The sequence below is a fragment of the Rhinopithecus bieti genome, unplaced genomic scaffold (genome assembly GCF_001698545.2).
Source record: "Rhinopithecus bieti isolate Rb0 unplaced genomic scaffold, ASM169854v2 scaffold_62034, whole genome shotgun sequence".
Classification (NCBI taxonomy): Eukaryota; Metazoa; Chordata; class Mammalia; order Primates; family Cercopithecidae; genus Rhinopithecus; species Rhinopithecus bieti.
The window spans coordinates 297556-309762 of record NW_016823752.1 but is presented as its reverse complement, the minus strand read 5'-3'; the positions used below and the strand labels follow the sequence as shown (position 1 = coordinate 309762).

The following is a 12207-nucleotide window of genomic DNA, read 5'->3' as shown; positions in this document are numbered from 1 at the left end:
AGTGCACATTACGTGTATGTGAGTTTGTGTATATATGTGTGTGTGCACATCACGTACATGTTTGCGTATATATGTGTGTCTGTGTGCACATCACGTACATGTGAGTGTATATATGTGTGTGCACATCACGTACATGTGAGTTTGTGTATATATGTGTGTGTGCACATCACGTACATGTGAGTTTGTGTATATATGTCTGTGTGCACATCACTTACATGTTTGCGTATATATGTGTGTCTGTGTGCACATCACGTACATGTGAGTGTATATATGTGTGTCTGTGCACATGGGCGTCTGTGTGTGCCTGTGTCTGAGGGTGTCTATGTGGTTGTGCATTTATGTGTATGTGAGTTTTGTGAACCCTGAAAATCGGAGGCAGGTACCAGTTAATTTAGAAAGTTTATTTTGCTGAGGTTGAGGACGCGAGTCCGTGATGGCCTCAGGAAATCCTGACAACTTGTGATCGCGGCACGGTTTGATTTTACACATTTTAGGGAGCCAGGAGACATCAGTCAGCATATGTAAGATGAACACTGGTTCTGTCTGGAAAGGCGGGAACAACTCGAAGTGGGGAGGGGCTTCCAGGTCATAGGAAGATAAGAGACAAATGGCTACATTCGTTTGAGTTTCTGATTAGTCTCTCCAGAGGAGGTGGTCAGATATGCATTTGTCTCAGTCAGCAGAGGGCGACTTTGTATAGAATGGGAGGCGCGTTTGCCATAAGCAGCTCCCAGCTTGACTTTTCCCTTTAGTTTAGTGATTTTGGGTCCCGAGATATTTTTATTTTACAGTGTGCATGTGTGTCTGTGCCTGCCTGCATCTCTGTGCACACGTGTGTGTGTGTGCCTGTGTGCATGTGTGCCTGTGTGCCTGTGTGTGCATGCCTGAGTCTTGGAGCACACACATGTGTGTCTGTGTGCATGTGTGCCTGTGTGTGCATGCCTGCATCTCTGTGCACACACGTGTCTGTGTGTCTGTGTGCATGTGTGCCTGTGTGTGCATGCCTGCATCTCTGTGCACACACGTGTCTGTGTGTCTGTGTGCATGTGTGCCTGTGTGTGCATGCCTGCATCTCTGTGCACACACGTGTCTGTGTGTCTGTGTGCATGTGTGCCTGTGTGTGCATGCCTGCATCTCTGTGCACACACGTGTCTGTGTGTCTGTGTGCATGTGTGCCTGTGTGTGCATGCCTGCATCTCTGTGCACACACGTGTGTGTGTGTGCATATGTGCCTGTGTGTGCATGCCTGCGTCTCTGTGCACACACATGTGTCTGTGTGTGCATGCCTGCGTCTGTGCACACACGTGTGTCTGTGTGTGTGTGCATGCCCATGTCTCTGTGCACACACGTGTCTGTGTGCCTGTGTGCCTGTATGTGCATGCATGCCTCTTTGTGCACGTGTGTCTGTGTACATGTGTGTCTGTGTGTGTGCATGTGTTCCTGTGTGTGCATGCCTGGGTCTTTGTGCACACGTGTGTCTGTGTGCCTGTATGTGTATGTCTTTGTGCATATATGTGTGTGTGCGCATGTGTGCCTGTACATGCCTGTGTGCACACACATGTCCGTGTGCCTGTGTGCCTGTATGTGTATGCCTGTGTCTTTGTGCACACATGTGTGTCTGTGTGTGTGCATGTGTGTCTGTGGGTATGTGTGCCTGTATGTATATGCCTGTGTCTTTGTACACACGTGTGCATGTGTGCCTGTGTGTGCATGCCTGCATCTCTGTGCACACACGTGTGTCCGTGTGCCTGTGTGTGAGTGCACATGCACGGTGCATCCTGCTGCCTCTCCCATCCCGTCTCATCTCCTCTCACCTCCCCCCAGGCGGGGAGGCTCACAACATCTGCGGAGGAGAGGAGACCCCCCACAGTCAAGCAGAGTGGGGTCCGTGTTCTGGGTCCAGCACCTGTTGGCGTGTGGCCTGTGTGCTTTACTTAACCTCTGAGCCTCCTGCTAGCACTCGGTGCATGGGCTTGCTGAGAAGACCTCACACGCTGTGTGCCCGGCGCCTGTGTACAGCAGCCACACTGTGAATTTCAGTTCTTCCTCCCTCCTCTGCAGTCTTGAGGGTCCACGTGTTGGGGCTCACTTCTGCTGGGATTTGCAGAGATTGTCACTTCCCCGGGGTTGCTCTGGCTCTGGGGAGGCGGTGCTGTCGCCTGGTGGGGTGTGTGTGCGCTGGTGTTTCGGATCCTCCCATGTGGCTGCTCAGGCACTGGGTGTGTCTGTGCCGTGGCCAAGATGGGGACATCCTTGCTCCAGCTGGACTTAGGGGAAGGTGCATCTCGGGATGGGGGCTAAGGACTGTTTCCCCACAGTTCTGAAGAAGGGCAGTTCTGTGCTCACACCCCTCACGGCTGGGTTGCAATCTGGATGTGGGATTCAGTAGCCACTGAGTGCTTAGGGCTCTGTGAAAGGCACCCAGTGGTCGAAGGTCTGAGAACTTTCTGGAAGGCAGCTCACCCTGGGGGATCCCATGGCTCAAGGAAGCCTCGGGTGGCACCTGTTCTTCGTGAGATGATCCAAGCCTCTTTCTGGGTCTGTAGAAATGGTGGGTACTGTGGCCCTCAAGTCTTTGGGATCCTTGCCAAGCCTGGGTGTGACCACGTGGGTGGTAGCCGCCTCACGCATTTCGGGGAGATCCAGGTGGACTCTGAGGCCAGGACTTGAAGAGCTAACCTCACGGATGGAAAGGGCCCAGCTTTGAGGCCGAGTGTGATGGCCCGGCTGGCCGCCAGGGGGCCCCCTGCCTTCGCCGGTGCCCGTTCCTCGGAGCTCCAGGTGCACACAGCAGGGCTGGGCTCAGGCCGTGACCTCAGCACAGTGACCTGGAGATGCTGACGTCAGGGTGCAGGCTGGGAGGCCGGGGCCAATTCAGCAAAGCCCCAGAGTCCGCGTCCTTCTTCCTGGCACTCTCGCACCCTCCCACACAGCCCCCCCACGCAGAGAGAGAGACACCACAGCCATCAGGAGTCTGTCCGGGGACTCCCCCTTGCCAGTGCTGTGCCAGCCCAGGAGTGTGCACAGGGCGGGGCTGGTCATGCCTGGTCCTCAGTTTGAGTTCAGGGGCGGGAGAATTTGTGAACAGAGCGGATAGAGCTGGCTCCCTCACGCTTTCTGTCAATATTTACTGGCCGCTGCGTGGCTGCAGGTCCCTTGGGAGGCCTGGGGCACAAACAGGTGCGCCGTCCGGGCTGCGTCATGGGGTCAGGCCAAGAGGGCTGGGGGGCTCCTTGGCCCAGGAACTGACAGGAGCCTGCGGTCTGGTGGGCCTTGCTTGTGCCTGGTCTGGAGCTGAGAAGGCTCTGGGTGGGTCTAGAGGCTGTGATCATGTGAGCAGTTCCTACCCGGAGTCTGGGCAGAATTCTGATGTCAGTGTAATCCTGGACCAGCAGGGCATATTCAGGGCCTATGGCTCTGTGGAGGAGGGTTCCTGCGACTCTTTTGGGGAAAAAGCATTCTGTGGCCACATTAGCCTGGCCCTCAGACACTGTGAAGGACCAGGAAGGACCTTGACCCAGAAATGTCAGAATTGACCAGCCCCAGCAGCCCCCATGCCCCAGCCTGCGGCCCCTCTGCCCAGTCCCAGGATGTCCGTCATGGGGCCATCCAACGGGTCTGTCCACCACTGTGTGCTGGGCTGGCCTCTCCTGGGTGGCAGCTGGGGAGCTGACGTAGCTCACACAGGCCCCATGTGCCACACAGAGCTGGCTCGGGGGCCAGGCAGGTGTCGGAACCTCTCTTGGAGTCTGACTCACCAGAGCTCATGGCTATGGCCACTGGAGACAAGAGGGCAGAGCACTCATGGAGGCAGCCCACAGTCTGTGGACTGGCTTGTGGGTTGTGGACTGTGGGCTGTAGGGTGTGGGCTGTGGGCTGTGGCCTGTGGACCATGCACCGTGGCCTGTGGGCTGTGGACAGTGGCCTGTGGGCTGTGGACTGTGGGCTGTGGGGTGTGGGCCATGGCGTTGGACAAGTTGCTGCACATCCCCATCGTGAGTACCCATGGCGATGAGGAGTACCCATGCAATGAGTACCCATGCAATGAGGAGTACCCATGCGATGAGGAGTACCCATGGTGAGCTCATGGCATATAGTGGACTGCTGTGCCTGGCACTCAGGGCAGGCTGGAGCAAGTGCTGTGCTCATCACCATGGTGGCATCGCAGCGGGGCCTGGAGGGTCTGCGGCCATCACTCAGAGACGCCCCAGCTCCATGGAACAGGCACAGGGCTGGACCATGGAAGTGCCTGAGCTGAGGCAGGTGGGATCTGCAGTTTCCGCCCTGGAGGGGAAGCTTGCTCACAAGGAGAGGGAAACCTCAGTGCGTGGCTGTGGCCTTGAACCTCATCTCTGTGAAGAAGGAGGGATACCATGGAGAGGGCGGAAGGGCCGGGGAGGGCACAGCCTGGCTGGCAGGGTCTGCAGGGAGCCACAAAAGGTGGACAAGGCCAGGTAGGTGGGCAAGCCTCAGCTGGAGGTGGGGAGGAGAGGAGAGGACCCTGTGCCAGCCTGAGCAGCGTGGGGGTGCCTGGAGGCCACAGTCTACACTGGATTCCGTCTTCTCTGTGAGGAGGAGCTGGGAAGGGCTTGAGAGGTGCTTGGCTGCCTCAGAGTCAGGCCACGGTGAGGGGAGGCGCCTTTTAGGGTGCAGAAGCCTCGAGCTGAGACTGTGGGACCAGGCAGAGAACTCGGCTTCAGCAAACTAGACAGACATACGTGAGCCTGGCGTGGCTTCCAGGCACGAACCTAGAGCAGGCGTGTTTGTGAGTGTGGAAGTGCTGAGCCTAGAGATCTGCCTCGACGTTAACAAGACACCAACAGATGAGTGAGTAAGGCTGCCGGCTCCATTGCTCCCTGATCCGCTGGCAGAGCCAGAGCACAGAGTGAGGAGTGGAAAGTGTGTTTGGAATTTAGTGAAGTGTCGGGAAGCGGACACTCAGATACTCTCGTGGGCAAAGTCGATGGCTGGACACACATGTGATGTGCTTTCCCTTCTGAAGTCCAGGGACGGGGGCAGTGAAGGAATCTCGCTAAAAGCACAAACCCACATGCTCAAAGGAGGGTGTGAGTGGCAGCGTCATGGCAGCTGAAAGACTGACGATGGGTGAGGGGAGCCGGCAGCTGACACGAGGAAGCAGAATGCTAAGCTGCTGCCAGAGCCCCCTGAAGCAGCACGGAACAGTCAGTGCCCAGTGCCTGGTGTCTGTGCAAAGGTGACTTTGGCGGATGAATGACTGCAGGAGAGCAGCTGCACCCAGAGCCGTCCCTCCATCCTGAGACAGCCCCCGTGGCTGCACCCAGACCTGTCCCTCCATCCCGAGACAGCCCCCGTGGCTGTGCCCAGACCCGTCCTCCCATGCAGCTAAGGGACAGTCCCTGCAGCTAAGGGCCTTCTTGGCAGACAACTGGGGCTGCCTCTCTGGAGAGGACACACCCATAGCACTCCTGGGACACTGGACAACTGGAGAACAGGCCGACAGCTGAGGAAGAGGAGAGTGACCGACGGCTGGGGCTCCGCAGGCCTCCTCCGAACTTGGTTCTCAGAATGTGGTAGACCCACCTCGGCATGATCTGACCAGCTCGAGAGGAAAATTCAAAAGATATTGATGTTGGATTCTCCCCAGTAAGAGCCCAGGAAGGCTGCCTCAGTGCAGCTACAGTCAACAAGTCCCGCCCTGTGCCCAGCACTGGAGTGGGCATGGGACATTTTTGGTTGTCACAGCCTGGGGGTGCTGCTGTCACCCCACGGGCAGAGTCTGGGGTGCTGCTCGGCACCCGGTAACGCACAGGGCAGCCCTTCCACAAAGGATATTCAGGTCCCAAATGTGGAGAGTGCTGAGGCCCCGGGGGATGCATCCTCAGAGCATCAGTCTTGCGATTGCCGCAGTGCATGCCCGCCATGGAGGTGACTGCCTCTGAACCCGCAATGTCCCTTGCTGGCAGGTTTCATGGCCCCCGAGCTCCTGCAGGGCGAGGAGTATGGCTTCTCTGTGGACTACTTTGCCCTGGGGGTCACCCTGTATGAGATGATTGCGGCCAGAGGACCCTTCCGAGCCCGTGGAGAGAAGGTAGGAGGTGGCCGGCAGGTGTCCCTGCAGCCACCCTGGTGCCCTGGCTCTCATTGGCGACGGGGCAGCGATGGGGTCTGTTACTGGGGCAGACCTGGGAGTTGTTCTGTGGGCCCTGGGGTGGGGAGGTCACAGATTCACGTCCTGGGGTCTTGCTCCTGGGCCATGCTGTTCTGTCTCGATGAGTGACGCTCCCAGCCCCTGAGGCCTGCAGGTGGAAGGGCTGAGGGATTCCAAGTCACCCTGTGCCCCAGAGCAGGCAGACCCTCCCACCGGAGAGCACACCACCACTCAGCCTCTGAGGGCCCTGCTGGGTCGGTCCCTCTGGGGCAGGCAGGAGAAGGGAGGGTGACTTTTCCCACTGTGGCCCCAGACTCTGGGCAGCAGGACAAGCCACCTTCATGGGGTGCAGCTTCATCCCCTGGGGACTGGCGAGGCCGGGGCTCCTGGGACATTGGAGTGGGCTCCCCCTCCCTGGACGGTCTTATCCCTTGCTGTTGTAGCACAAGCTCCCCTTCTCCCCAGATGCCAAGAACCCCACAGCCCACAGTGGGCCCAGCACTGCTCTGGGCTGCTGGGTCTCCTCTGAGCACCCCCTGGGCTGTCTCGGCTCCTAGGTCACCAGAACTGCAAATAGAGATAACATTGGGAGGTGCCAGTCCCTTATTCGAGACAAGTGGAGCAAAGCTGGCTTTTCCCCAGTGAAGCTGACTCAGAGCTCAGGGCTGGGGCTGCCTCTCGTTGGACCGAGGGAGGGGCCGCACAGAGCCAGAAGGCCACCATCTCAGAGTCCCACTGGGCTGGAGGGGTGTGGCTCTTCCCTGGTCACCCATCGCCCCCTCGATGCCACCTGGGCCATGCCCACCCCCTCCCTCCTGACTTCCCTGGACATGTGACCCGTCCCGCCAAGACAGGTTTTGCAGCAGAGTCGTCCTGGGACTCTAACACGCCCGTGGCCACTCTGCATCTGTGGGACGTGGCGCAGGTGTGGGCTGCCAGGGCAAGGGGATGTCTATGGGAGGGGCATCGATGGCCTGATCCAGGGGCCTTGGGGGCTGAGCAGCCCCCTTCACACTGTGCCCACCGGTGGGGCCTCTGGTGGGGAAGTGAGACCTTGGCACAGCTCCTGAAGACCACAGAGCCACCGTGTCCGCCATGGCAGAGTGAAAACAGAGGCTGCTCCCCAGCTGGGCCCATGCTGGCCTTCAGCTTCCTGTCTCTCCTCCTTCCTCGGTGGGTTGCGGCTGTGCTGGGGGTGGGTCAGACAGAGTCCCTAAAATGCACAGCACCCACCTGTGGCTCCTGGGAGCTTCACCTTTAGGATTCCATTCCTGAGACTGGAGCCTCAAATGCTGCTGTGCTGGGGAGGGGCACAAGGCCTCACGGGTCCTCCACCCACGTGGGTGAGCAGTGGCTCTTCTGGGAGGAGCTGTGGTCTGGTCTGACCACCCAAGAGAGGCAGGTGCGGCAGGGCTAAGGCGATGCATATCCCTGCAGGTGGAGAACAAGGAACTGAAGCAGCGGATCATCTCGGAGCCCGTGAAGTACCCTGACAAGTTCAGCCAGGCCAGCAAGGACTTCTGCGAGGCGCTGCTGGAGAAGGACCCGGAGAAGCGCCTGGGGTTCAGAGACGAGACCTGTGACAAGCTCCGCACCCACTTCCTCTTCAAGGACCTTAACTGGAGGCAGCTGGAGGCCGGTACTGTTGGACGCCTCAGCCCCAGGGAGAGAGGGGGTCTGTGCTCTGTGGCCACCTGGTCCAGCCTGTGAGAGTCAGCAGGGAGGAGTGCCTGAGACCCCCGAGGCTCTCCCTCTGCCCCCAGCAAGGCCCCCAGTCCTCCACTCATTCTCCCAGCCCCAGGACAAGCCGATGGAGCTGGCATCAGGCCAGAGGGCTCTGGGTGCGCTAGGAGGCAGGAAACATGCCGGCTGCACTGGGACCTCGAGACCCAAACCTTCCACCACGTCCCCAGGTGCTGGAGGGAGCCCGCGATCAAACAGAGGCCAGCGGCTCAGGCTGTCTGCCGGGGAGAAAGTCATCCACCCACCAGCACTTGCTTGTCAAGTGGATGTGGAAGATACTATGTGTGCACATATGTGCGTGCATATGTGTGTGTGTGCGTGTGTGCATGTGTGTGCGTGTGTGCATGAGTGTATGTGCATGTGTGTGCGCATGTATGTGCGTGTGCATGCATGTGTGCACATGAGTGCATGTGTGTGCATATGTGTGTGTGTGCGTGTGTGTGTGTGTGTGTGTTCGTGCACTTGTGCGTCTGAGACACAGCCATGCTCTCTAGAACCCTGTGGTCAGGTGGAAGGGTCAGGCCACGTGCAGTGTGACTAACTTAGGACAGGGCCACGGGTGACCAGAGAGCAGGAGATCCCCCAAATGAGAAGTCGTTTTCGTATATTGGCGTCACAGCAGTGACTGCCAGGCAGGTGCCCTGGGCAGGCCCAGCAAGGCAAGGATGGCTGAGGTCAGGGAGCCCAAGGGGGCTCCAAGGGGTCACAGGATGAGGAGGGGACCCTTGAGAGGAGGGGTCCACCCACCCACTGGGGATGTTGATGTCTGTGACTGGCTGTGCCTGGCCATCGGTGCCGTGGTGCGTCAGGGAGGGACGCTAGTTTGGGAGGAAGCTGCCATGTTCACTGGAGCAAGTGCTGAAGCACCTGGGGTCTGCGGTTTGCAGAGTGTGCAGGGGAAGCCCCAGTGGGGACGGGGCCCCAGGGGAAGGGGGTACTTGGGAGGAGACGGCTTCATGATGAGGCCCTAGGGGAGGCTCCCAAGGAGGCAGATGTGAGCGCCAGGCCCTTTCACGAGAAGGCTCCAAAATGGGCCCTGGGATCTCGGGCTTCTTCCGGCCCCACACAAGCCCCAGCTGTGTGGTCTCAGGGAAACCAGAGGCCTTCCAGGCACACCGGGCTTTTTCTGTTAGCCTCAGGGACACTTCCCCAAGGAAGAGCTACCAAAGGCCTTTGTGCATCTCAGAGCCACGGGGAGACGGGCTTTTGGCTAAACGGCGCTTCCTTCCCCGCGCGAGGTGCCTGCCTCTGTGTTTTCTGTCTCCCACAGGGATGCTGATACCCCCTTTCATCCCAGACTCCAAAACTGTCTACGCGAAGGATATTCAGGACGTGGGTGCCTTTTCCACTGTCAAAGGTGTGGTCTTTGACAAAACAGACACAGAATTCTTTCAGGAATTCGCCACTGGCAACTGCCCTATCCCCTGGCAGGAGGAGATGATCGAGACGGGCATCTTCGGCGAGCTGAACGTGTGGCGCTCGGACGGTCAGATGCCAGATGACATGAAGGGCATCTCCGGGGGCTCTGGCTCCTCATCCAAGTCAGGAATGTGTCTGGTTTCCTAGGTGACACCCCAGAGTCTACGTGGAGGAAAAGGACCCACAGGGCTCGGTGGGGGCCGCCTGCCTCCATGGTGCCAGCCTGGGGTCCGCCAGCAAGGGGACACACGGTTCCCTCCACCCAGGTCCCCATCACGCTGTCTCCTTGCGGCCCAAGGAGGAGAAAGCCTGTGTCGGCCTGAGCCGCCAGACGCACACCCTGGTGCCGTGAGCCCCCGACCGCATAGTTCAGTCCTTTCGCTCCATTTCACTGAGAGGACATAAGACTCTCCAGAGGGAGTAAGCCAAAAATCTACAAACTCTCAGGGAGCCTCCGGCACTGGTGAGTGACCAACTGTGCGGTCAGGGGCAGAGACTCGGCTTGGGCCTCCCAAGACCTTATCCATCGGCTTCCCAGAGCCACGTTCCTCAGTGGGAGTGCACTGTGGCCAGGTCAGGGGTTGGTGAACCCTGGCCACAACCCCGGGCCCCACTGGGGAGGGCCGGACATCGGCCCCCGCAGGTCCCACTGTGCAGGCTCCTGCCTCCCAGGGTGCCCGGGCCCTGTGCTGCTGGCCTGCATGCCACGTGGTCTCCTGCACGCCGGGGGGCCGTGGTCCGCATCTGCCAGGCGCAGGCTCTGTTGGGCTGTTGGGAGGAGGGGAATGGGTGTGGCGTTTGGGGGTCTCAGTGCCTCTCGGGGTCTCCTCATCTCGGTGTCCAGCTGATGGTAGCTGATGCAAAGTTCCCACCCCTGAGCTGGGGGGCTGCAAATGTTTTCTGTCTGGACCCTGAGCCCCGCAAGCACCCCAGCTGCTATTGGCGGGCAAAGCCGGGACCGTGTGCTCTCTGACCCCTCCCCCCACCGGGGCTGGTCCATCTCCTCTCCCAGGGACACTTGAGACCCGGGCCTTGTGCACAGGGACAGAGCTCCTTGCTGCAGCCCTCTCTGTGTTCCCAGTAGCAGCAGCACTGGGGTCCTAAAGCCGTAGCCTGGAAAACATTCGTGGCCCACCCTCTCGTACAGCCCAGCCCCACCCACAATGCTCCTGGCATTTCCAACTGCACTTTGAACACCGAAGGCTCCCCAAGTGCTTTGTGTGTTTTAACAGCGAGAAGTGAGTTCCGTTACAACTGCCTCCAGGACACACTCCCTCCTGAGGGCCGGTGGTGCTGGCCTGGGTTCCGTGGCCTCAGTGGCAGGCTCAGAGGGAGTCCATCCAAGCCACAGGGAAGGGGTGGTGATGCGGGGCCTGAGGACTCCTTTCCAGAGAGGGTCTCTGAGCTCCTCTTAGGGAAGAACTTCCTTCGAGCCCCGGCCACTGTTGTGCCAGTGGGAGAAGGAGCCTGGCCCCGCCACATGTGGTCACAGGGAGAGAAGACGGTGGGACGTCCCCGTGAGCCTTGGGGCGGAGCTGGTGGTAGAAATAAGCCCTGTCTACTCTCATTTGGCGAGACGGACTGTGGCGAGTGGCTGATGATGTGATTGATGGAGATAGGGTGGCTTGGGAAGGTCCCACCTGGGGGTGTCATGTCCTGCAGGGAGTGGAAGAGATGGGTCCTCTGTAGCCTGGACTGGGGGGGTCTCAGCATGTCTCCCAGAAGCGGCAGAGACAACTGCCTGAGAGTCAGCGCTGCAGTGGGCAGGGCCTGTGCCCTCACAGTCCCCAGGCTGCCAGGTCGTCCTCTTCTTGTTGGGGAGAAGACCCTGGCAATCCACAGTTTTGGAGATTTGCTGACTGCAGCCAAAATGGAGACCCAACTCCCTCCTATGTGGTTTTAGATCTTCTGGAGGGAAGATAGGCCATGCGCCTGGGTGAGGAGCACATCTTCCCACAGATCCCAAGTCGGCTTCGCTGCAGGGTTAGGAGCATGTCTTCCCACAGAACCCCAACAGAACTCCACGTCGGCTGGTTTTGTGGAGACTTTCCCGTGTCCTGTCCAGGTGCCTCATACACCTGCAGACTGTTCTTGGGAAGCAAACCTGGACTGCAGAATAAACCTCCCGGCCTCCTCCTGTCCTGGCTCTGAGCGTCTGACACGTCTGAGACGTGGGATGTTCAGGAGAAGCTCTGGGGTGTCCAGTGCTTTTTGACCTAAAGCTGCCCATCCAGGTGCACCTGAGCAGACCCAGGCAGGCCCAGGAGGAGGCCCGTGGGAAGCTGCCGAACAGATTTCCGTGTCCACTCTTTCTCCTTCCTTCCTCCCTTCCTCCCTTCCTCCCTTCCTCCCTCCCTCCCTCCTTCCTTCTTCCCTCCCCTCCCCTCCTCCCCTCCCCTCTTCCTTTCTCTTTCTTTCTTTTCTTTTCTTTTCTATTTGAGACAGGGTCTCTCTCTGTCACCCAGGCTGGAATGCAGTGGCACAATATCAGCTCACTGCAACCTCTGCCTCCTGGGTTCCAACGATTCTCCTGCCTCAGCCTCCCGAGTAGCTGGGACTACAGGCGCCTGCCACAACACCCGGCTAATTTTTTGTATTTTTAGTAGAGATGGGGTTTCACCATGTTAGGATGGTCTTGATCGCCTGACCTCATGATCTACCCGCCTCAGCCTCCCAAAGTGCTGAGATTACAGGCATGAGCCACCATGCCTGGCTACACCCAGCTAATTTTTGTATTTTTAGTAGAGATGGGGTTTCACCATACTGGCCAGGCTAGTCTTGAACTCCTGACCTCAGGCGGTCTGCCTGCCTCGGCCCTCCCGTTTTGTTTTCTAGAATGATACACATAGATTAGGTAATGGTTATCAATCTGACTTCACCACACTCTGGAACATGAAAGACTCCATTTCTGACTT

General features: G+C 58.8%; 1 protein-coding gene across 1 annotated transcript in view; it reads left to right on the top strand.

Annotated features, from left to right (window-relative positions):
- The window catches only part of GRK1 (G protein-coupled receptor kinase 1), a 16181-nt gene extending 6445 nt beyond the window's left edge, over positions 1-9736 (top strand). The window contains exons 5-7 of the mRNA XM_017861823.1: positions 5946-6070; positions 7568-7769; positions 9144-9736. Coding sequence (XP_017717312.1) covers positions 5946-6070; positions 7568-7769; positions 9144-9439 — 623 coding nt within the window. The 3' untranslated portion in view covers positions 9440-9736. The remainder of the gene's footprint in view (positions 1-5945; positions 6071-7567; positions 7770-9143) is intronic.
- The last annotated feature ends 2471 nt before the right edge of the window (positions 9737-12207 follow it).